The 23,986-nt window shown below is 55.3% G+C and overlaps 6 protein-coding genes and 1 non-coding gene across 7 annotated transcripts; all 7 read left to right on the forward strand.

The window, feature by feature from the left end:
* The first annotated feature begins 3,142 nt into the window (after positions 1-3,142).
* Positions 3,143-5,003, forward strand: mettl22 (methyltransferase 22, Kin17 lysine). Its single transcript, XM_068753893.1, has one exon. It carries the CDS (start codon positions 3,189-3,191, stop codon positions 4,365-4,367), a length of 1,179 nt encoding a protein of 392 aa, XP_068609994.1. The 5' UTR covers positions 3,143-3,188; the 3' UTR covers positions 4,368-5,003.
* Positions 5,004-5,295: 292 nt separating this feature from the next.
* On the forward strand, positions 5,296-7,842 carry LOC137909080 (ribonucleoside-diphosphate reductase subunit M2-like). Its single transcript, XM_068753493.1, has 10 exons — positions 5,296-5,573; positions 5,684-5,752; positions 5,868-6,014; positions 6,087-6,203; positions 6,280-6,413; positions 6,488-6,582; positions 6,650-6,783; positions 6,856-6,960; positions 7,065-7,178; positions 7,421-7,842. The coding sequence occupies exons 1-10, from the start codon at positions 5,484-5,486 to the stop codon at positions 7,571-7,573; spliced, it is 1,158 nt and encodes a 385-aa protein (XP_068609594.1). The 5' UTR covers positions 5,296-5,483; the 3' UTR covers positions 7,574-7,842.
* Positions 7,212-7,346, forward strand: LOC137909725 (small nucleolar RNA SNORD94). The gene has a single exon (XR_011106014.1). It is a non-coding gene; the product is annotated as a small nucleolar RNA SNORD94 (small nucleolar RNA).
* Positions 7,843-8,254: 412 nt separating the features above from the next.
* On the forward strand, positions 8,255-11,862 carry LOC137909138 (galectin-8-like). The gene is made up of 9 exons (XM_068753560.1): positions 8,255-8,337; positions 9,150-9,238; positions 9,321-9,531; positions 9,600-9,719; positions 10,315-10,365; positions 10,453-10,479; positions 10,549-10,637; positions 10,710-10,869; positions 10,934-11,862. Exons 1-9 carry the CDS (start codon positions 8,299-8,301, stop codon positions 11,081-11,083), a joined length of 936 nt encoding a protein of 311 aa, XP_068609661.1. The 5' UTR covers positions 8,255-8,298; the 3' UTR covers positions 11,084-11,862.
* A 365-nt stretch (positions 11,863-12,227) lies between these two features.
* On the forward strand, positions 12,228-18,171 carry bub1 (BUB1 mitotic checkpoint serine/threonine kinase). The gene is made up of 24 exons (XM_068754133.1): positions 12,228-12,250; positions 12,390-12,449; positions 13,069-13,210; positions 13,286-13,482; positions 13,683-13,746; positions 13,815-13,864; positions 13,942-14,122; positions 14,184-14,320; positions 14,362-14,591; positions 14,633-14,645; positions 14,687-14,727; positions 14,799-14,927; positions 15,007-15,111; positions 15,378-15,447; positions 15,520-15,595; positions 15,700-15,877; positions 15,963-16,026; positions 16,191-16,708; positions 16,871-16,971; positions 17,041-17,202; positions 17,281-17,438; positions 17,502-17,679; positions 17,778-17,884; positions 17,952-18,171. Exons 1-24 carry the CDS (start codon positions 12,228-12,230, stop codon positions 18,130-18,132), a joined length of 3,165 nt encoding a protein of 1,054 aa, XP_068610234.1. The 3' UTR covers positions 18,133-18,171.
* Positions 18,172-18,987: 816 nt separating this feature from the next.
* LOC137909179 (lactoylglutathione lyase-like) lies at positions 18,988-20,547 on the forward strand. The gene is made up of 6 exons (XM_068753610.1): positions 18,988-19,080; positions 19,328-19,410; positions 19,481-19,621; positions 19,770-19,837; positions 19,948-20,037; positions 20,326-20,547. The coding sequence occupies exons 1-6, from the start codon at positions 19,009-19,011 to the stop codon at positions 20,418-20,420; spliced, it is 549 nt and encodes a 182-aa protein (XP_068609711.1). The 5' UTR covers positions 18,988-19,008; the 3' UTR covers positions 20,421-20,547.
* Positions 20,548-20,715: 168 nt separating this feature from the next.
* On the forward strand, positions 20,716-23,500 carry LOC137909178 (uncharacterized). Its single transcript, XM_068753608.1, has 3 exons — positions 20,716-21,081; positions 21,241-21,531; positions 22,567-23,500. Exons 1-3 carry the CDS (start codon positions 20,952-20,954, stop codon positions 23,169-23,171), a joined length of 1,026 nt encoding a protein of 341 aa, XP_068609709.1. The 5' UTR covers positions 20,716-20,951; the 3' UTR covers positions 23,172-23,500.
* Positions 23,501-23,986: the final 486 nt, after the last annotated feature.

A 23,986-nucleotide genomic window follows, 5' to 3' on the forward strand; every position in this document is an offset into this window, starting at 1 on the left:
CCGGACACTTACAGGCCCTGCTGTGACTGGATTCCAGCAGCTCCACATCAGGAAGATCTTTTCTACTCAACGAATCACGCTCTGCTGGCGAACGGTGTCGTCAGTGGGCTCCGGCTACGTCGCCACGGAAACCCCAGTTAAGATGGCCGCCTCACTCTGGCTCTTAAACTGGTTACTGTGGCATGGAAACCATCCAGGACGTCTGCAGCTCGCTGCGTTAGATGCACCAGCGCCCCCTAGAGGCCGAAACGCTCACTGCTAGACGCTAAAGGTTCGCTCTCCTGGACGGTGGCAGCTAACATTAGCACGTTAGCACGATAATGTTTGAACATCTTAACATACGTGCTAATGATTGGCCGGTTGCTAACTGCTGCTAGTGCTAACATTTAAACAATGAGCATGCTACAGATGCTAATCCTAGCATTTAGCGTATCGAGTAATCGAAGCATCGTCCAACTCATCCTTCAGAAATTTGCCGAGCCAGAGGCACAACTGGAGCCTCCTTATTGATTAGATTGATTATTGATATTCAATATTACTGATGCATGTTGTAGTCCAGATCCACACAACGTGCACGTCTGTCTACAGTGTGCACCGGTAAAAGCAGCTAGTTAGCATAGCTAGCCTGTTTACAGGCCTCGCAGGAGCAGATTACATTAATTTGCTGACTAAACACCAGAAACCGGATCAATTAGCTCGGCCGCTGGCTGACTGTCGGACCAATCAGCACGGGCCCTGGCGTCTGACAGACATAACCTTTAGCATGATCAAATATAATAGTTCTCCTCATGCCAAGTAGCACTCGCTAACGTTAGCGCTGGAGGTTGCTATTCCCCTACTGCTCTCTTGGAGGATAAACCTTATCTTTCCCTAGCAGTGACCGTGGGCTAAGCTAGGCTAGTTTGTGTCGCACCTTTCATACATAGGGCTTGAAGACAATGTGATAACGGGGGGGGCCCGGGCCCCGGTTGACTTTGTGTCTAGCGACGCCCCTGGTCTGAACGGCAACGTATTTGTGTTTTGTCTTCCACCATTAACTGTGTTAAAAAGTAAAACATAAAGAGTAAAACATGCCACAGTAACTAAAACCACGCAGTGAAATCCCTACACCCTGGCGACGCAGCCGGGGCGGCCAGCGGAGGACCCAGCGAGTTCCTCGCCCTGCTCAGGACATTTTCATTCCCACAAATTCCCCGAGGAGGACGGAGACGGAGACGGAGACGGGCTGCTATTCACCCACGGACAGACACAAACCTGACCTTGCACTGGATTTTTACGACCTTGCTTGTTTTTGTACTCTCTCCGTGTATAATCGGTTTACTTCCTGTATGCACTCTTTATTTGTTGCCAAAGCCTCTGCATCATGCTTCTGTTTGAACTAGCTTGTTAGCTGTAAATACTGTACATACATCGATATCTATATGAATGTTTGGTGTATTCCAGTACGAGTTATTGATATGTTACCATGTCAGTGGACAGTATTCCTCACTGTGATACTACCTACTAGCTTTGCTTATTATTTAATAAACCTTTGTTGATTGGCCCGTAGTGTAGCCAGTAAGAAGATACCTCATCGTATTCAATGTATTTCTTAATAATAATCCCGTTTCTGAACCTTCGCCTGTAAGTGATGGTGATGAATATGGCGTTTATAATAAAAAGTACCACGAAGGTTGTTGTTGTTTGTTCTTCTTGATGTTAAGAGTTAAATCAATATTCAATAAATGAAATCAATATTCCTAATCCAGATTCGCATCACGTCTCTGGTGAGGTTAGCCCGGCTGGATTAAACAGTCAAAGGTTAATCTCACCGATTGATGGATTATATCACATCAAACATGACCTTGATCTTTGGGTTTAGTGGGTTTAGCATCTTTATGCTAAGCTAACCAACCAAACACGGGCATCTCTGACGCCAGGAAGTAAATTCATTTTTACAAAATATAAAGGAAAGGTGCTCCGAAAGTCATGAGGGACAGACACCTGGGAGGACAGGTGAGGACATTCTGGGAAGACTCCGCCCAGCGGAACCGGAAACAGCTGAATACAGGCGCTGAGTGTGAGTGGAGGAAATGCTCAGCCCGGTGTTATAAATCCTTCCGGTTGGTTCTGGTAATTATTTAAAATATAAAATAATTAGTTCCTGACAAACATAAACGAGTTCCGTCAAGAGACAACAACAACAAATGCTGTCCGGTTCGTGACGGAACCAGCGGACCGGCAGAACCGACCGCTGTGACGTTTGATTCCTGATTAACGGGGAACGTTCCGCCGCTGCTCGGGTATGTAGGTCGCCGGTGGGCGAGCCCGGTACGGGTTCCGTTACACAACCGACCTCTCTCTCTCGCTGCACCACCCGGTAACAACAACCAGCCAATCCGGATACAGTGTTTAAGGGGTGTGACAAATCACAGAACAGGACGTCGGGCGGGGGGGGCGCGTCGTTATCTTAAGAGGCTCCGCCCACTTGCCTTACTGACCGACATTTATTAGAAGCCAAAGAAAGAGATAAAAATAAATAAAAAATGGGAGTAGTCGGGGCAACGATGACACCACGAGGCGGGAGGCGGTACTGCAGCCCGATTACCGGTAATCAATAAATAGATTCTAGCAAAGAAATGACAGAGATCAGGTCGGTGGCGGGAGAGACACAACCGGAAGACATGGGCTGTAGGGCTTCCTGTTTGTGTTCCTTTCAATGTAAACAAACAAACAAACAAACAAACACATCGCTGCTGCCCAGATGTGCCTTCTAGTTTATTTATGCTTCATTCCCAAACACGATAAACAGATCGATCCATTGTTGGTTCGATTGTTTTTGTTGCCACGGAGACACCAAAAGCTTGACACAATTTCCATTTATGTCACAATATATTAGATATAGTTCTGATTCTAAATGCAAAGTAAAAAAAGAACAAAGAATAAAAGTGATCAATAGAAATAATCCCATAGAAATATCAACAAGTTTTTTATTTATTTATTGTTCCTGCTCGCGCCACCTCCGGCCGCCAGGTGGCGACATCAGACGTTCACGCTCGTTGAAGCTTCCTGCATCAACCAATCAGAGTGTTCCGTTCTGAAAACAGCTGATCAGTCACCCTTTGCCTTCTTAGGAAGACGCACGGAGGAGCTTTTTGTCCCTCGGGGGTCCGACCGGGGTCTGACCGTCCCGGTTCGCCGGTGGAGCCATGGACCGGATCACGTTTCATCACGACACCGTGCTGTCGGACGTGCACGTGCTGCTGCCCAACGCTGCCCGCCTGATGACGCGTCTCAACCGCGTGGGACAGCCCGTCTTCATGTCTAAATTTAGGATCCTGTCCGCCGCAGGAAGAGGATTACCGGAGGCGGAGGGGGACGCGGAGGGGGACGCGGAGGGGGAACATGGCGGCCCGGGAAACGTGGAACCCCTCGTGGACGAGGACGGAGATTTTGACGTCATCCATCGACCGAGGAGAAGCTGCACCGGGCGACATTTAGTCTGTCCCGTCATTGTGAAACAGTCCGACCCCGTCCCAGAGCGGGAGGAGGAGGAGGAACAGGAGGAGGAAGAGGAGGAGGAGGAGGGCACTATACGCATCGAGCACACTATGGCCACGCCCCTGGAGGACGTCGGGAAGCAGGTGTGGAGAGGCGCCCTCCTCCTGGCCGACTTCATCTTCTCGGAGGCGGCCACGTTCAGAGGCGCCACCGTGCTGGAGCTCGGAGCGGGCACCGGTTTAACCGGCGTCGTCATGGCAACGGCCGCCAAACGGCTTTACTGCACGGACGTGGGGGGGGACCTGCTGAGCATGTGTCAGAAGAACGTGTCCTTAAACGAACACCTGCTGCTGCGTTCAGGGGCCGACGTGAGAGTCCGACATCTGGACTGGCTCCGGGACGACCTGCGCTCGGACGCTGATGAAGAGTTCGGCTGGACCGAGGAGGAAGAGGCGGATCTCTATGGCAACGCCAGCTTCATCATCGCCGCTGACGTGTGCTACGACGACGAGCTGACGGACGGCCTGTTCCGAGCGATGCGCCGTCTGTGCGGCGCCTTCGCTCACGCCTGCACCATCTTCATCTCCATCGAGAGGAGGATGAACTTCAGCCTGCAGCACCTGAGCGTCTGCTGCGAGGCCTACGCCCACTTCCGCCGCCGCCTGCTGCAGCTGCAGCACCTGGACGGGCGCCGCCGCTTCAGGGTGGAGCAGGTCCCGCCGGACTTCCCACAGTTTCTCATTTACGAACGCACTGAGCAGCTGGAGCTGTGGAAGGTGACGGCCACGCCCATCCCGAGCCCCGCCCACCTGCAGGAGGCCCGGGGCGGGGCCTCCGAAGCTGCAGCCGGCAGGAATCCTCCTCGTCATGGACCGGCTTCCTCCTGATGATGATGTCACCCGAGGGGGATGATGTCACCGGGGGGGTGATGTCACCCGAGGGGGATGATGTCACCGGGGGGGTGATGTCACCGGGGGGATGATGTCACCGGGGGGGATGATGTCACCGGGGGGGTGATGTCACCGGGGCTTGTTGCCTCCCTGCAGTGTTTTTTTAATGTTTGAAGCATGTGACGCAGTTTTCTCATGGCTTCAGCTTCCTGGTTTCACTGGTTTCGCTGGTTTGAGCTTTCACAATAGATTAGAATAGAATAGAATAGAATAGAATAGCACTTTATTGTCGTTGCACGCGGTGATGCAGGCTCCGCGCAGTGAAAAAAAACAGTAAAGGTAAAAAAGTACAATACAAAGGACAGATCAGTCTGAAGGTGTTGGTAAACAGTGTTTCGGATAATTAATGTGAAGACAATTGTGAATGAAATGAATATTTTTTTAATGAGTTTGCTCGGACTGAAGCATAATTATGAGCAGCAGAAGTTCTGGTTTATTTTTGCTATAAATTAATTACTTGGGTTACAAAAATATAAATTTATTTGAACAAACGAGTCTTTTTTTATTCCCGTCTGTGAAGTGACGTCATTTTCAACCCGTCCCCGGACGGTTAGTCCTTCAAGTCTTATTAAAGAACCGTTTTTTTTGTTATATGTCCTGTTTTACTTTGTTCGGGATGAACACAGTAGAGAGTTAATTTGTTTATTAACATCAGTTTAAAGCTGAAATGCTAAATTGCAGTACATTAACTAGTTTTAACCGTTCTTCGTGTGTTTTTTGTTTTTTTGTGTGGTGAACGCGCCATTTTTAATGCTTTACTTCCTTTTATGTGCGACAGCTGTTGCTGTGGGCGACACGTGATCGCGTCTAACAGTCTGATTGGCTCCGCCGCAGCGTCATTTTAAAGCGCCGACGCGAGCTGCGTTTCTATTGGCTGTGGCGGTTGAAGCGCCAAGACTTCAAGAAAAAGGCGAGGAGACGCCAGAAGCCGCTTCAGTTGCTCCTTTTTACGGCTCCGTCCTCCTGCTCTAGCCCCGTGCTCCTCCGCTACTCCTCCTCTGCTCCTCCTAGCCGCTAGCTCCTCTCCTATCTTCCCGCCTCGGGGACATTACGATGCTTTCTGCTCGCTGTCCTCTCTCCGTCGTGAACGACAACAAGCTCGGCGGTGAGATCAACAAGATGGCGCTGGACAAAGAGAACACGGTGAGGCCGGAACCTCCGCCCGATCACGTGTTTAAGCGGCGAGCCTCGTGGCGGCCGTTCGCTCCGCCCGGTTCGGTTCGCTGACCCGTGTTTCTGTCGCTCCTCTGCAGCCACCGAACCGGAACTCGACCCGCATCCTGGCGTCGAAAACCGCGCGCAAAATCTTGGCCGATCCTTCGGTGAGAGAATCGAACCCGGTTTCAGCGTCCAGAACCAGGAGAGTGAACTCGGACCTCCTGGTTCCGGTTCTGGTTCGGCTGCGGGACGGACTGACGGACGTTTCCTCCGTTTCAGCCCGAAGCCGCGAGGAAGAGTAGCGGCGAGGAGGAAGAGCCGCTGCTGAAGGAGAACCCGCGTCGCTTCGTCATCTTCCCCGTCCAGTACCAGGACATCTGGCAGATGTACAAGAAGGCCGAGGCGTCTTTCTGGACCGCAGAGGAGGTGCCGTGGACCCGGGCCCGGTCGGACCCCCCAGCACCGATCGGGGTCAGCTGACGTCCCGTCTCTGTCCAGGTGGACCTGTCCAAGGACCTGCAGCACTGGGAGTCCCTGAAGGACGGCGAGCGCTACTTCATCTCTCACGTGTTGGCGTTCTTCGCCGCCAGCGACGGCATCGTCAACGAGAATCTGGTGAGGACCGGCGCCGGGTTTCTGGGCCCAGATGTGACCGGGAGTTCCTGATGTTGTTGCTCCTTGTGGCCACCAGGTGGAGCGCTTCGCCCAGGAGGTGCAGGTGACGGAGGCGAGGTGCTTCTACGGCTTCCAGATCGCCATGGAGAACATCCACTCAGAGATGTACAGCCTCCTCATCAACACCTACATCAAGGAGCCCACGGAGAGGTGGGGCCCCCGGGTGCTAGTGGGCGGAGCCAGCCCCGCCCCTCCTGTCTGACGCTGCGTTTGCTGACCCCCAGAGAATACCTCTTCAACGCCATCGAGACGCTGCCCTGCGTGAAGAAGAAGGCCGACTGGGCGCTGAACTGGATCGGCAACAAGAAGGCCAGCTACGGTAACCGGCGGTAACCGGGCTGCGTATTGATCCGGTATCGGCTGCTGATCGTGCCCCCCCCCCCCAGGAGAGCGTGTGGTGGCCTTCGCCGCCGTGGAGGGGATCTTCTTCTCTGGTTCCTTCGCCGCCATCTTCTGGCTGAAGAAGCGAGGCCTGATGCCGGGCCTGACCTTCTCCAACGAGCTGATCAGCAGAGACGAGGTGGCCCCCATTGGTCAGAGGTCAGGTTGTGTTCGGGGGCCGTGGGCTAAACCGCTGCCGTGCTGCCTTCAGGGTCTCCACTGTGACTTCGCCTGTCTGATGTTCAAACACCTGGTGAACAAGCCGTCGGCCGGAACCGTCACCGGCATCGTCAGGAACGCCGTGCAGATCGAGCAGGTGAGCGCCGAGGGGGCGGGGCGGTGTGTGTCCGTCCGCCCCCCCCCCCCCCCCCCCCCGCTGACCGCCCCTCCCTCCCCCTCTGACCGCCCCTCCCTCCCCAGGAGTTCCTGACGGAGGCTCTGCCGGTGAAGCTGATCGGGATGAACTGCGAGCTGATGAAGCGCTACATCGAGTTCGTGGCCGACAGACTGATGCTGGAGCTCGGCTTCAGCAAGGTGAGCAGAACCGGCGGAAGCAGCAGAACCGGGTCCGTGGTGATGAGACGCGCAGGGGTACGGACCTCAGCCGCTGATGGGGGCTGAGTGCTGCTGGCGCTCTGATCGGAGGACGAGTGGTTCGCCGACGGACCGACGGCAGCACGAGACGGACGCATTCTGAACGGACCCGGGGCTTTAGCCGCTAGTGCTAACGGAACCCAAACCGGTTCTCCGACCTCTGACCCGTGTTGTTCCTGCAGGTCTACCGGGTGGAGAACCCGTTCGACTTCATGGAGAACATCTCTCTGGAGGGGAAGACCAACTTCTTTGAGAAGCGGGTGGGCGAGTACCAGAGGATGGGCGTCATGGGGGGGCCCGCGGACAACGCCTTCAGGACGGACGCCGACTTCTGAGCGCCGGACCGGAGCGGACTCGGGCCCAGTGCGGCGCTGATGGAAATGACAGGACTCTCCAGGTGGAGCCATTTTACCTGACGGCTGGTTGTCAGCCAATCGGAGCGAAGGACAAGGCGGGTTCACTCTGGACCCGGTTCTGAGGCCCTGCTTCTTCAGACTACCTTCATCCTTTGAAGTTTTTTAAATCCGTGTTTTATTGCTGTATTTAAGTCTGTTACCCGACACCCCCCTCAGTGTTACTGATCAATGAATTAAAACCTGGTTCATCCCGTCTCGTTTTCTGGAAACACAAATGTTGCGTTTTTTCATGTTTATTTTATGACTAATAAAAATAAAACTTTATTTTTCTTCCTCTTTAACCGGATTAAGTGTTTCTTTGTTCCGTTCTCCTTGTGACCCGGTTCTGGGCAGAGGCTTCATTAATCATTATTGGATTCGCATGACGCGCCTCCGTTAAACCAAGGATCGGGTCGCTACGTCATCAACGTGCGCCGGAAGCTTTCTTTACTATTACGTTTCTCAACATTACAGAGGCAGAAAATAACGACTATTTGTAGCTTCCTGTCGAAACAAACGCGTTAAAACACGAACTCGTCCCACGGAGTGAAACCATCTTCTTCGTCAGAGGATCGCGGGCCTCATCCCTGCATCCGGTAACCTCGTGACGTAACAGGAAGTACGCGAACCCTGAATGAGCCACCGCGGCGCTTCTCCGCCTCAAAATGTCGCTGTCAAACCCGAGACAAACATTCCTGCACCCGGTGAGCTCTGTTTCTATCCTAACTTGTTGATTACCTGTGACGTCATGATGCTTGAGACGGTTAAAAGATATTCAAACCCACAACCATGAAGTTCGCCTCGCGACTCATCGGTGACGTCATGAGTTTTAGCCTCCGAGTGAAAGCAAGGAATGTAAAAACGAATGGTTTGTAGCTCCGGTGAGGATGTTGGTTTTACGGTGTTTGTTAGCAGGATGACAGAAAAACATCTGGAAGCATCCGGATGAATCAGAATGAAGATGGTCTCATTTCGATCCATTAAATTCTGAGAGCGACCCGGATCCAGAAACATCTGGATTCTCCTGTTTACTTATAATGGAGGCGTTTTAAAGAATAATATCTTGTAAAACATGATCAATAATCAGAGTCATAAAGGGGGCGGGGCTTATTCAGGGACAGCCGTGTCTTTTATTTTGAAAGGTTCCATGAACGTTGATTGACTTTCTAAACTGATTTGATTTGTCTCCGGTCTGTCCTCTCTCCCTGTCCTCTCTCCCTGTCCTCTCTCCGTGTCCTCGTTCCGTGTCCTCTCTCCCTGTCCTCTCTCCCTGTCCTCTCTCCCCGTCCTCTCTCCGTGTCCTCGTTCCGTGTCCTCTCTCCCTGTCCTCTCTCCATGTCCTCTCTCCCTGTCCTCTCTCCGTGTCCTCTCTCCGTGTCCTCTCTCCCTGTCCTCTCTCCGTGTCCTCGTTCCGTGTCCTCTCTCCCTGTCCTCTCTCCGTGTCCTCTCTCCGTGTCCTCTCTCCGTGTCCTCTCTCCGTGTCCTCTCTCCCTGTCCTCGCTCCGTGTCCCTGCAGACGATTCCCTTCTCCGGGACGATCCTGGGGGGGTTGCAGCCGGGGGAGATGGTTCTAATTCAGGGCTCGGTGCCCTCTGGTGCCGATCGGTAAGAACTCTTTGATCCCGCTGACCAACCAGATCAAAGCAGCACTAGCCGGTGACCCTGAGCCCTCGGCTCTGTCTTGCAGGTTTCAGGTAGACTTCACCTGCGGCGGCAGCACCAAGCCGCGGGCCGACGTGGCGTTTCACTTCAACCCGCGGCTCAAGCTTCTGCCGTGCGTCGTGTGCAACACGCTGGAGGCGGAGCTCTGGGGCCGCGAGGAGATCCTGTTCCAGCGGCCCTTCACCGCCGGGGCCCCGTTTGAAATCGTCGTCCTCGTCCAGGAAGACAAGTTCAAGGTGAGCGGCGCGGCGGCCGGCGGTTGGACGCCCCCCGTCACAGCCGGTGACGTTGTCGGACGTTCCAGGTGGCGGTGAACGGCGAGCACCTGCTGGAGTACAAACAGCGGGTGGCGCTGGAGCGCGTCGACACGCTGACCATCGCCGGGACGGTCGCCGTGGAGGCCGTGGGCATCATCCCGAGCACTGTAAGCCCCGCCCACACAGGCTGTTGTCTCAACGTGATGAATGAAGCCCCGCCCACACGGGCTGTTGTCTCAACATGATGAATGAAGCCCCGCCCACACGGGCTGTTGTCTCAACGTGATGAATGAAGCCCCGCCCACACAGGCTGTTGTCTCAACGTGATGAATGAAGCCCCGCCCACACGGGCTGTTGTCTCAACATGATGAATGAAGCCCCACCCACACGGGCTGTTGTCTCAACGTGATGAATGAAGCCCCGCCCACACGGGCTGTTGTCTCAACGTGATGAATGAAGCCCCGCCCACACAGGCTGTTGTCTCAACGTGGTGAATGAAGCCCCGCCCACACAGGCTGTTGTCTCAACGTGATGAATGAAGCCCCGCCCACACGGGCTGTTGTCTCAACGTGATGAATGAAGCCCCGCCCACACGGGCTGTTGTCTCAACGTGATGAATGAAGCCCCGCCCACACAGGCTGTTGTCTCAACGTGATGAATGAAGCCCCGCCCACACAGGCTGTTGTCTCAACGTGATGAATGAAGCCCCGCCCACACGGGCTGTTGTCTCAACGTGATGAATGACGTCTTCTCTGGTTTCAGTGTCCAGTTTCTCCTGCAGCCGCTCTGACCAATCAGGAGCCAGAGATGAACGTAAGGAAGACGCGGATAAAGTTTTTTGTGCAGCAGCCGATGTGTTTGATGTGTTTATTGATATGCGATTGAACTTCTTCCCTCCAGCTGATCACCTCCTCCTCAGGTGACTTGGTGAGTTTCTGGTATGCTGGGGGCGGGGTTTAGCGCCGTGCCTGTGATGTCACTCAGGTGGTTTTTTAGAGCGTTCCCTTCCGAGGTCGCCTGCCGGACGGTCTGCGCGTCGGATGCAGCGTCACCATCAGAGGAGAAACGGGCAAGACGACGGACCGGTAGGCGCCGCCCACCAGGCCGTCCTCTGGGCGCCGCCCACCAGCTGATCAGGTGTCTCCATCTTGTCTCAGGTTCTGCGTGGACCTGCGGGACTCCAGGGACATCGCGCTGCACCTCAACCCCCGCCTGAAGGACCGGGTCCTGGTCAGGAACTCCTTCCTGTCCGGGTGCTGGGGACCCGAGGAGAGGACGCTGTCCTCCTTCCCCTTCGCCACAGCCCAGTACTTTGAGGTGGGTGGAGCCAGATGGGTGGGAGGAGCCTCAGAGGCCTCTTTAAAACCTTTTCTTTTTCCAGATTATCATCCTGTGTGAAGCCGAGAAGTTCCGAGTCGCCGTTAACGGTGTCCACCGGCTGGACTACCGGTACCGGGTCCGGGACCTGAGCCGCATCACCCAGCTGGGGGTGTCGGGGGCCGTGACGCTGCTGAGCATCACGGTCAGCTGAAGGGGGCGGAGCCTCAGCCGGAGAATGGTCATGATTTTAATTAAATTGTGACATCACTGTTGCCTGATTGGACCTCGTTATCAACCAATCAGACGGAAGCAGATACATTTATCAGATATTTACATTTAATTACAAAAACAAACTGTACATAAACATATTTACAAAACAATAAAACTGATCCGGGGTCAGTTGGTCTTTCCATTTACTTATAAATGGAAGCCTTAACAAAAGTCCTATATTGTAAGACATGCATTTAATTCACTCAGCAGAAAGCCCAGTCATGAAGGGGTCCGATCTGAACCAGCATGAAACACGTCTTCTGGTTCTGATCCGGAATGAGGGCAGGAACGAATATTACATTTTAACATTAAACCATTTATGGATTACGAATCAGTTAAAAATAAACATAGACTCTGATTCACTTTGACTTTTCATGTTGGTGTGTAAAGAGAACAATCTAGAATCTTCATGTTGGTGTATAAAGAGAACAATCTAGAATCTTCATGTTGGTGTGTAAAGAGAACAATCTAGAACCTTCATGTTGGTGTATAAAGAGAACAATCTAGAATCTTCATGTTGGTGTGTAAAGAGAACAATCTAGAACCTTCATGTTGGTGTATAAAGAGAACGATCTAGAACCTTCATGTTGGTGTATAAAGAGAACGATCTAGAACCTTCATGTTGGTGTGTAAAGAGAACAATCTAGAACCTTCATGTTGGTGTTGAATGTCTGAAGACAACAAAGAGCTTTGGTCAGCGTGAACAGCCCGACAGCAGCAAGAGTTGCATTCAGGAACCGTTTCTTTAAATGAGGTGTAAATAAAAAAGCACTTTTTAACATAACCAATAGAATAACATTTATTAGTATTGATTATCAAACAGTTCAGCTGCATCTCCCGTCCGCTTTACTCCGCCACCCTCCGGTCCGATAGGTGGCGGTAAATCATTTCCGAAGCTCCTTCCGGGCCGTCCAACAAATAAAGGAACGAAGAAGACGGCTCGCGCGACGATCGGCTGAGCGCGAAATTTGAAGCGCGAGCCTACAAGTCGGAGTTCCGGGATGGTAACGGGCTAACGGGCTAACGGAGTGTCGCGGTTCGTCTGGAGCAGCAAGCGGCCGTTTCGTGTTGATACTGGAGCCGGGATGGACGGCGCTACTTACCTACAGTAAGCGTGCCGTTTAACAACGTTGAGCTTCGTGCTAGCAGTTAGCTTCAGACATTTACACCGAGTTTCCGCTCATTTCAACGTCATCATTTTGAGACGTCGCACCGAAGTATTAATCTTGTACGCGGTTTCTTTCCAGAAGCTTTAAAAGTAGCATGAGCTCCTACGCAGGAGAAGACCCTCTGGATCCGTGGAGCAAGTGAGTGCTAGGACATTAGCATCGCCTGTGAGTGCTAGGACATTAGCATCACCTGTGAGTGCTAGGACATTAGCATCACCTGTGAGTGCTAGGACATTAGCATCGCCTGTGAGTGCTAGGACGTTAGCATCGCCTGTGAGTGCTAGGACATTAGCATCACCTGTGAGTGCTAGGACATTAGCATCACCTGTGAGTGCTAGGACATTAGCATCGCCTGTGAGTGCTAGGACGTTAGCATCGCCTGTGAGTGCTAGGACATTAGCATCACCTGTGAGTGCTAGGACATTAGCATCGCCTGTGAGTGCTAGGACGTTAGCATCGCCTGTGAGTGCTAGGACATTAGCATCACCTGTAAGTGCTAGGACATTAGCATCGCCTGTGAGTGCTAGGACATTAGCATCGCCTGTGAGTGCTAGGACATTAGCATCGCCTGTGAGTGCTAGGACATTAGCATCGCCTGTGAGTGCTAGGACGTTAGCATCGCCTGTGAGTGCTAGGACGTTAGCATCGCCTGTAGACGGAGGCCCGGCCGTGGACCTGGAGCTCGGTGGAACCCGGCCGTGGGCCTGTTCCTCGTTCTACTGCGTGTCTGAATTCGTACGTTCTCCTGTTGGACCAGGTTCGTGGACTACCTGGAGCAGACGCCGCCGGCGGACGGAGGCAGCGGGATGTCGCTGGTGTACGAGAGCCTGGTGCAGAGCTTCCTGAGCGTGGAGCGATACGCAGACGACCTCCGATACGTGAACTACTGCATCAGATACGTACGTCTGACCAGCAGAGGGCGCAGCCACGGGTGTTCCCGTCCTCTCCTCACGGTTCCTTATTCCGTCACGCAGGCGGGCCGCTCGTCCGACCCCGTGGCGCTGTACGGTTTCCTCTCCGGCCGCGGCGTGGGGACCCGGACCGCTGCGTTCTACGTGGCCTGGGCGCAGCAGTGTGAGCGGCGAGGGATGACGGAGGAGGCCGACGCCTTGTTCCACAGAGCCATGGAGAACCAGGCGCAGCCGGCCGACGCCGTCCTCAGCGCGCACGGGTAGCGAGACGCACGCTTTGGTCCGGATTCACCGTTCCGCCTGGGTTCTGCCTGGGTTCCGCTTGGGCTCTAGTCTGGGTCGACAAAGCTCTCGATCTGATCTGCAGGCAGTTCCGAGCTCGGACCCGAGGCCCGTGGGCGGCGTCCGGGAGGACCGGCTCGTTTACGGGACACGACAGATGTTCTGTGGAATGTTTCAGCTCCTGTCTGTCGGGTCGGAACCCGCTCCAGAGCTCCAGTCTGACCAACCAGGCGTCTAACCAGGTGGGTTTGGTCGGCGCTGACCTCTGACCTGTGCTGCTCTGACCTCTGACGCCGCTGCTCTGTTTCAGGCTGCTGGGGAACTTGTTCCCAAACCAGACGCCATTAGAACCATCGTGACGTAAGCCCCGCCTCCTTCGACTCATTGGTTGGTGGAGGAGGAGCTCCCGGTCACTGATGGACCGTTTGTCCCTGCAGGGTGTCCCGCTCCGAGGTGAACCCCTCGGGACACGGCGCCGGCGTCCACACGGCGTCCCAGTACCTGAAGGACGCGCTGCTCTGTGAAGGGTCCGAGCTGAGTTTCGAGGAGGTCCGAGCAGAACTCTTCCTCCGGCGCCGCAGGAAGCGGGAAGAAGAGAGCCGTAAGAACCGGGTCAGCGCCGCAGCCCGTGTGGCCGGCGCCGGTCTTAGCGTGTGCTCTGTTTCTATCTGAAGGGGAGAAGGTGCGTCAGGAGGAGGAGCTTATCCTGAGCCTGATCCACAGGTTGGACAAAATGGACCAGGACCTGGACCTGGAGCCCTGGGGGGGTCCATCACAGGCGGTGAGGAAACGATGGTTCTGTGTGACCCGGCGTCGGTACCGATCACTGAGTGGACCCGTGTTCTGTGACGCCTCAGTCTGCAGCCGGACCCGCCCAGCATCCAGAACCCTCCCATGGTCCGAGCAGCCGGCGCCGGCTCGCCTCGGGTCTCCACGCCGATCCGACCTTCATCCACGAGTCCCCGTCGGACCCTGAACCCGGTCGGCAGCAGAACCGAACCGGGCCCGCCGGCGTGCGTCCCGCAGACGCGCCTTCCTGTTGGGACGCCGGACTTCAGCGGAGTTCCTCGTGGAACCGTCCGGCGCCGTGAGTAGCCTCTGATTCTCACTGGTTCAGGTGTGTCCCAGGCTCCTCCCACAGGTAGGTGACGGCGCTGACCGTGTTCTTGTTCTGGGTCACAGGAGCGAGGGACGCCCTCCAGAACCCGAGGACAAGCTGGACAGTGAGTAGAGCGTCGGCCAGCGAGGACTCGCTGCGTCTCCTGAGCGTCTCCAGCCCGTCTCTGTGTCTCAGCGTCACAGGGGGGTCCGGGGAACCCGGGGAACCCGTCTCACGTCACTCCCAACACCTCCCTGGGCTTCGCTCAGGCCACGCCCTCCAGGGCGCTGCCGTCGCCGACCGTCAACACGAAGGAGGCGCTCGGTGAGCGCCGCCGCTGAGGTCACGGTGCCACGCCCGGCGTGGCTTCTAGTGACCCGTCTCCTGCTCCTGTATCCTCCAGTCGTGGTCATGGACATGTTTCAGGCCCCGCCCCTTCTGGACGAGCCGTTCCCATCGGTGCTCCACGCCCCTGGGGAGGAGGCGGAGCCGAGACGAGCAGGAAAGGGTGAGCGTGCTGCTGATAGGACGGAGGACAGGCCCCGCCTCTCGGGACTGATGAATGCTGCTGATAGGACGGAGGACAGGCCCCGCCTCTCGGGACTGATGGCGTGACGACCCGGTACCGGTTCTGGTGCCGGTCAGCCCCGAGGCTAACAGAGTTAGCTTGCCTCTGTCTGTGCTGCAGCTGGAGCACACCTGGGGGGGCAGGTAAAGGTCGGTGACCTCGCCACTTGACTTCCTGCGTGGAAAGACCTCTGTTTCTTTTTGAAGGTGGCTCCGCCTCCTTCGCCGGACCCCCCGCCGCGGCGCCGTTCACCATCTTTCAGGACGCCGCCGACAGGTAAACCCGACTTTATGGAAGCTCGTGTTTTCCTGCTGTCCGATTGATCCCGCCCTTTTGTCCTCTGATCAGTCTTCCTGCTCCCTCATTGGTGGAGACTCGGCCAATCACAGCTCTGGCTGAAGTCCAGGCGGCGAGCAAACCCAACGTGAGTCTGAGAAAACACTCGACCCCGCGGCGGTGAGCCGGAACGGGGGGGGGTCACGTGACCGGCGCCGCCCGGCCGTAAACATCGGTGCCGTTTGACACCAGGACACGCCTTCGGACCCGGTACCGGACGAGAGCGCCGTGTGGGGCGGGCGCTACGACCCCCTCAGCTCGCTGGCGGCCTGTCCCAACAGCACCACGGACTTCGCCTTGTTGGCCCGGTTCGCCTCCACGCCGTCGACCCACAAATCCCTCCCCAGCGGCAACTTCTACCAGGACAAAGGTACCGGACCCGGACCTGGACCAGGACCCAGACCCGTGGACCCGGTCCCTGGGGCTCAGCTACTGACGGTTTATCTTCTCTGCAGAGAACAACGGAACCGGCGCCGCTGACCACGACGCTTTCATCAGGCGGCAGTCCAACAAACTCAGGTAACGGATCCGTACGGAACCAGAGCTCCGTCGTCAGGCTCGACCCTGGTTCTATCGGATCCATCGGTTTGGTTCCACGGGGAACCCGAGCCCCCAACAGAACCTGGGTTTGGGTCGTGTGAGGTCCTGACCAGGGGACCGGTTCCTGTGTCTTCTGTCCTCAGTCCAATCATGGAGCAGAGCCCGTCCAATGAGAACCTCTCCGAGTCGGCGGTACCGTCGTCCGACCGGCACGGTACCGGCGTCGGCGAGGGCCTCTCCCTCACCGTGGTGCAGCCCCCCCCTCCTGCTGCCCTGTCCTTCAGAGACCAGACCGTCTGTCCCGCCGAGTCCTCCGTCCCCGAGCAGCCGCGGAACCACGAGAGCTCAGCCGGACCCAGAAGAGAAGAACCCGAGGGTCCAGAACGAGTCTCTGAGGTTCCCCTGAAACCGGACTCGCTGGACTGGCTGGACATCAGTAGCCCGGAGGTCTCTGAACCGGACCTGGACACCTTCCTGAGCCCGGGACAGCGCCCCCAGAGTCCAGAGGGGACGGACGTGGACCTGGTGCCGGACCCCTGGGACGAGGAGCTGATCTCGGGTCTGCTGTCGTCCCTCAGCCCGCCTCTGACCTCCGACCCCCGCTGCATCAGCTGGCCCTGCAACCTGCCCAGCATCAGCCCGAAGACGAGCATCAGCCTGGGTGAGGCCACGCCCACAAGCTGTTAGCCTAGCTTAGCATCAGGCTGGGAGCAGCTAGCCGGTTCAGAGCTTGGCTCAGTGGCGCGTTTTAAATGGCGTGTGAGGTGCGGACTGGGCGGGGCCTCGCTCCTGATGCTTGACGTGTCCCGTTTCCTCCCGCCAGGGGGGGCGTGTCTGAGAGTCGGCTGCGTCGTCGGCCGAGGAGCGTTCGCCACCGTCTACCAGGCGTCTGACCCCGTGACCTCGGAGAAGATGGCGTTGAAGGTGAGGTCGGAGCGGAGCGTCTCATTGGACAGACGGCCTGACGTTTATTTGAGCCCTCCCCTTCTGCAGGTGCAGAAACCGGCCAATCCCTGGGAGTTCTACATCAGCACCCGGCTGGACGCCCGCCTGCAGCCCGACGTCCGGCGCCTTTACAGCAGCGCCCGCGCCCTTCACCTGTTCCACGACGGGAGCGTCCTGCTGGGCGAGCTCTACGGCTACGGCACCCTGCTGGTACGCCGGCCACTCGGCCCCGCCCACACGCGGCGGCGGCGGCGGGACGCCAGCCTGAACCTGTGACTCCTCCCCCAGAACGCGGTGAACCGCTACAAGGGCCTGAGCGACAAGGTGATGCCGCCGCCGCTGGTCATGCACTTCACCGTCTGCATCCTGAACATGGTGGAGCAGCTCCACCGCGTCGGCATCGTGCACGCCGACGTCAAGCCGGACAACTTCCTGCTGGGGGACAGGTAGCCGCCGCCGCGCCGGGTCGGCCGCCAGAAAGCCCTCGCCATCGCTACCGTCTCGCGCAGGTTCCTGGAGAACGAGTGTTTCGAGCCGGACGGCGTGGACCACGGCCTCGTCCTCATCGACCTGGGCCAGAGCATCGACATGGAGCTTTTCCCAGAAGGCACTGCTTTCACCGCCAGGTGCTTGACGTCAGGCTTCCAGTGTACGGAGATGCTCAGTGGGAAACCCTGGAGCTATCAGGTCAGGACACGCCCTTATCTAGGACACGTGCTTCCCGCTCTGACCACTAGAGGGCACGCTCACCTTGACCTGAGACTGACCGTCCCGTCTGCTTCCAGACGGACTACTTTGGGATCGCCGGGACCGTCCACTGCATGCTGTTTGGGACGTACATGGAGGTCAGGCGAGACGGCGGCGTGTGGAGGACGAACGGCGTGTTCCGAAGGTGAGGACGGACGCTTTAGCCGGGTAAGCCAGGTGCTAGCGCCCCTCTGTGTGACCCCCGTCCCCAGGAACCCCCACGGCGACCTGTGGCAGGAGTTCTTCCACACGCTGCTCAACGTTCCGGCCTGCGCCTCCCTGCCGAGCCTCCGGAGCGTCCGGATGAAGCTGGCGTCCGTCCTGCAGCAGAACTACGGCGGCAAACTGTCCGCGCTGAAGAAGCGGCTGGTGATCCTGCTGCTGGGGAGATGAAGGACGCTCCTCCTCCTCCTCCTCCTTTTATTCATTTTATGGAATAATAAAACAAGTTGTGTGAACGTGTCCCCGCTCGTCTTCCTCTTCCTCGCTCCTCGGGTGGGCGGAGACTTCCTTTGAGGTCGTCTCGTTTCCTGGAAGCAGCTTGATTTTCTTTTTAGGAGTACCGATAATCCAGACGCTTTTATTTTGAAGTTTCGGGCCTCGTTCCTGAGGCTGCAGATTCACTTCGTTCAGAGTAAATCGTCGTGGGCTGCACACCTGGCCGGCAGGTTCTGTTGGGCCGGCCCCCAGAGTTCAGGTTTCTGGTTCTGGCTCCAGACGGGGACCGTTTCGGTCCAGTTCCTGTTCAACCCGTGGGGGAGGTGATGAGTCATCATCTTCCTCACCTGAAATATGTGCGACCTGTTCATACCTGACAATCGGCCGGACTGCATTTTTCTACCTGAGTGCTGAAGCTCCGCCCCCTCGCGTCATTTAAAGTCGACGTTAAATTTGATCAAATGACCTCAAACTTTATGAATTCTATTTTGACGCGTTTGTGTCTTCAGCGCTTCCGCTTTTTTTGCTTCCTGGCCACGCCCTTTAGCAGGAACACCTGGTGGGAGGTGAACCCCTGTTGCCTTCAGGATCACTCCGAAATACGAAAACTGAGGACGTGGGACTTCTTGGAGCCCCCCCCGGCCCCCACCCACCCCAAGAAATACCGTGACAACAGGAAGCCCGTAAATATGACCCCTGGACCGGGACCGCCCCTCCCCCTCGCAGGTGAGTTCAGAACGTTCAGTCTTCTGCTCACCTTTCAGAGAATGAACGACGTTCTGGAGAGCACCTGAACGCACCACGGAGGAACCGGTTCGTCTGCGCCGAGACATGGAGGACGGAGCGGGGCTACCGGACGAGGCCGTGTCCGCCGCCTGCAAAGAGGGACACCCGTCCACCAAGGTGACGTCATCCTGACCCAGACCGCTTCCGCCTGGAGACTCTGAAGAGAACCCTCCGGCCGGAACCGGAGACCCGTTTAACGTTCATGTTCAACCAAATAAGGGCTGCTTCCCGCCTTACCGATGACGTCACGGGTTTACCTGGGCCGTGGCGTTTCATTCTCGACGTTTTGTTCTGCACTGCTGCTGAATGCTATGCTAAATGCTAAGCTACATCAGCTAGCCTCTGACCGCCTGTTTGTCTTCAGGACTACATGATGCAGCAGACGATGCTGAGGGTCAAGGATCCGGCCCGGTCCCTGGACTTCTACACCCGGGTCCTCGGCATGACGTGAGTCCGGCTCCACGTCGGCCCCTGCTGATTGGTTGGAGCCAGAGCCAATCCTCATCCCGTCTTCCAGGCTGCTCCAGAAGATCGACTTCCCCTCCATGCGCTTCACCCTCTACTTCCTGGGTTACGAGGACAAGGCGGACATCCCGGGGGACATCAGGGAGAGGACGGCGTGGACCTTCTCTCGCAGAGCCACCTTGGAGCTCACGCAGTACGTATGACGGCCACGCCCTCGACCCCGCCCGGAAGGACCGATCCCATCGCCTGGGATCAATAATCCAGGTTCAGTGGTTAGCGTTAGCGACTGCTAGCCTAGCTTCGGCTGGGCAACAACAACGTTTTATTTGTGTGTCCGTCAGCAACTGGGGCTCGGAGCTGGACACAAATCTGTCCTATCACCATGGGAACAAGCAGCCGCTGGGATTTGGTGAGAGCCGGATCTTTGATTTGGTCTCTGATTGGTCCCTGTTTGATTGGTCCCTGTCTTTGTCTCTCTGTCTGATTGGTCCCTGTCTTTGTCTCTCTGTGTGGCTGCAGGTCATATCGGTATTTCTGTCCCCGACGTCGACGCTGCCTGTAAATATCTGGAGGACAAAAACGTGACCTTCATCAAGAAACCAGACTCAGGTCAGGAGTGGACCGCAGACAGCAGGGTGCGCTGGTCCAGAAGGCCACTAGGGACCAGTGGGGACCAGTGAGGTCCACTAGGGACCACTAGGAACCACTGGGGACCAGTGAGGATGTGTGGGGACCAGTGAGGTCCACTACAGACCACTGGGGACCAGTGAGGATGAGTGTGGACCAGTGAGGTCCACTACGGACCAGTAGGGACCACTAGGGACCAGTGGGGACCAGTGAGGTCCACTAGGGACCACTAGGGACCAGTGTCTTAACCCCACCTTGTCTCCCTCTCAGGGAAGATGAGGGACCTGGCCTTCATCCAGGATCCTGACGGATACTGGATCGAGATCTTGAGTCCTGTGAAGATGTTCTCCATCATGTCGCCGTGACGACCAGCACGCGTCACATGACGACTCTTCCTGCTTCCTTCCTCCTTCAGAATAAAAGACACCAACAGGAAGTCGTCTCTTTCTTAATCTGAACCTCAACGGTTCATGGATCCGGTTCCGGTTCCGGTTCTGGTTGGATCCGGTTCCTCCACGGAACTGAAACTGAGAATAAAATGTATTGATCCAGCCTGATTGAGCGTAACAGCGATCGATGGATCAACCGACCAATGAATGTCCTTCCTCCTACGTCACCACCAGAAACAGTAAATCTAAGCGTTCTGGTTGCTAGGCAACGAGATCCTTTCGGGTTTCACTCCGGTTACAGTCGTGAATCTACCGGATGAAACCGGCTTCGATCATTTATTGTATTTAGAAACCGGAGCGTCGTGACGTCACACTCTCCGCGACAGCAGGTGGCGCCACGCACCTGTGACGGTGCTTCGTGGCCCGTCTTTGACCGGAGGGAAGAAGAAGGATGTGCGGGGGCTGGCTCTGTCGCTCTCCGGTTCCGTCGTCCGGTTCTGAGACAAGATGGAGTACGAACTGATCCTCGCGGTGTCCGGTTTCCCGAGCCTCTACGACAGCACGTGCCTAACGTACCGGGACACGGGCACGCGGAGCGACGCCTGGAGACAGGTGGCGGCGATGGTCGGGGTCTCCGGTGAGGATCCGGTCCTCGGTGACGTCACACAGCGTGTTCTTGTTGGTGTTTAAAGGTCTCCTGTTCTGGTGACGGACGCAGCGGGGGAGGGGGCGTGGTTTGGACGGGATGACGTCAGACCCTGCCCGGCAGTAAATGTTCTTGTTCTGGGTCCACTAGAGTCCGAATGCAGGAGGAAGTGGAAGATGCTCCGGGACCAGCACCGGCGGGAACGCCAGCGGGAGAAGGAGCGGCGTGAGAGCGGCGCCGGGCTGCTCAACTACCGGCCGTGGAGGTTCTCCGCCATCCTGTCCTTCCTCAACCCGTTCATCGATGCCAGGGCGGCCGGCGGAACCGGCGGAACCAACGGAACCAACGGAACCAACGGCTGCGTCCTGGACCCCATCCCAGCCCGCCTCCAGGGCTCCTACGGGACGACCACGGAGACACGGAGCGCCGACCAGAACGCCGGTTTGTAAAGAAGCTAGTTTCAGTTCCAGCTGAAGAAGAAGAGACTAGTTAAAACAGCCGTAGAAGTGGAGACTAGTTAAAACAGCTGAAGAAGAAGAGACTAGTTAAAACAGCTGAAGAAGTGGAGACTAGTTAAAACAGCTGAAGAAGAAGAGACTAGTTAAAACTGCGGAAGAAGAAGAGACTAGTTAAAACAGCTGAAGAAGAAGAGACTAGTTAAAACAGCCGTAGAAGTGGAGACTAGTTAAAACAGCTGAAGAAGAAGAGACTAGTTAAAACAGCTGAAGAAGAAGAGACTATTTAAAACAGCTGAAGAAGAAGAGACTAGTTAAAACAGCTGAAGAAGAGACTAGTTAAAACAGCAAAAGAAGAAGAGACTAGTTAAAACGGCGGAAGAAGAAGAGACTAGTTAAAACAGCTGAAGAAGAAGAGACTAGTTAAAACAGCCGTAGAAGTGGAGACTAGTTAAAACAGCCGAAGAAGAAGAGACTAGTTAAAACAGCGGAAGAAGAAGAGACTAGTTAAAACAGACGTAGAAGAAGAGACTAGTTAAAACAGCGGAAGAAGAAGAGACTAGTTAAAACAGCCGTAGAAGAGACGAGTTAAAACAGCCGTAGAAGAGGAGACTAGTTAAAACAGCCGTAGAAGAAGAGACTAGTTAAAACAGCTGAAGAAGAGACTAGTTAAAACAGCTGAAGAAGAGGAGACTAGTTAAAACAGCCGTAGAAGAAGAGACTAGTTAAAACAGCTGAAGAAGAGACTAGTTAAAACAGCTGAAGAAGTGGAGACTAGTTAAAACAGCTGAAGAAGAGGAGACTAGTTAAAACAGCTGAAGAAGAAGAGACTAGTTAAAACAGCCGTAGAAGAGGAGACTAGTTAAAACAGCCGGAGAAGAGGAGACTAGTTAAAACAGCCGTAGAAGAGGAGACTAGTTAAAACAGCCGTAGAAGTGGAGACTAGTTAAAACAGCCGGAGACTAGTTGTGTCCGCGTCTGCTGAGTCACATTGACCCGGTTTGGTCTCGTGTGTTTGTAGGCGTCGCCCTGGCCGATGCTACGACGACAACGTTGGAGGTCGTCCACAGGAAGCGGCCGTCGTCTTTCTGCGGCGCCCCCATCAGGGCGACGGAGGTGAAGACGGAGGCGGCGGCGGAGAGCGCCGTGACAGACGACTGTCCTCAAACGCAGCACGTCAACGTGAGGGAGCTGTTTGACGTGATGATGCAGTCGGTCACGTCTCTGGCCGCCTCCTTTGCGTCGCCACGCTCCTCCTCACACCCGTCCTGCTCCGCCTCCAGCCCCGCCCACATGAAAGCGGACGACCAGGAGGTGGCAGAAGTGGAGCTCTCGGACCAAACTGATGGCGAGGAGGAGTATCGCAGCGTGTCCCCCGGCCCGGCCCGGCTCAGGAGGAGGAGCGCCGACCGTCTGCTGGAGGAGCGCCTGAGGAGGAGGGAGGTCAGGGAGGTCAGGGAGGCTCGGAGGGACTGGGACCTGGATCAGAGGGACCACGTGGATCTGTTTCTCCTCAGTCTGGCTCCGGCCCTGAGGAGACTGGCGCCGGAGAAACAGTCCTGGGTCAGAACTAAGATCCAGCAGCTCCTCCACGAGGCCGAGTTCGGGCCCAGCGGCTTCCAGTGATCGGCAGATATTTGTATCAATGATTGACTCCGCCCACCTTTTCTTTGTATTAAATCCTGCCTGAATGGTTCTGAGCCCGGTTCTGCTTTTCATTCCTGAAGTCCAGATCAGAGGTCGGGATATTCACAACTCAAAGCGAGTCTGCTGTATGACGTTATTACTACTGTTATTACTACTGTTACTACTACTGTTACTACTACTGTTACTATTAGTACTATTATTAGTAGTAGTAACTTAAATCAAATTAAACTGAATTTAGACCACAAACAGGCTAAAGATGTAACAGAGAGAAGTTGCGTGATGACGCAACATGTGGGGCGGGGCTTATTAAACATGATAAATATGTAGAAACGATGATGATGATGAATGTATTTATTAGATAGAATGTCAGAATCAGAAGTGGTTTATTGCCGTTGTCAGTGAGGGTTCACAGACTAGGAACGTTTCTCTGTGATGTTAGAGTACAAGTACAGTCACACAGTAGCATGTATTAGAGTACAAGTACAGTCAAACAGTAGCATGTATTACAGTACAAGTACAGTCAAACAGTAGCATGTATTACAGTACAAGTACAGTCAAACAGTAGCATGTATTATAGTACAAGTACAGTCACACAGTAGCGTGTATTACAGTACAAGTACAGTCAGACAGTAGCATGTATTACAGTACAAGTACAGTCACACAGTAGCATGTATTATAGTACAAGTACAGTCAGACAGTAGCATGTATTATAGTACAAGTACAGTCACACAGTAGCATGTATTATAGTACAAGTACAGTCAGACAGTAGCATGTATTATAGTACAAGTACAGTC

This window comes from Brachionichthys hirsutus, chromosome 20 (assembly GCF_040956055.1).
Source record: "Brachionichthys hirsutus isolate HB-005 chromosome 20, CSIRO-AGI_Bhir_v1, whole genome shotgun sequence".
Taxonomy (NCBI): domain Eukaryota; kingdom Metazoa; phylum Chordata; class Actinopteri; order Lophiiformes; family Brachionichthyidae; genus Brachionichthys; species Brachionichthys hirsutus.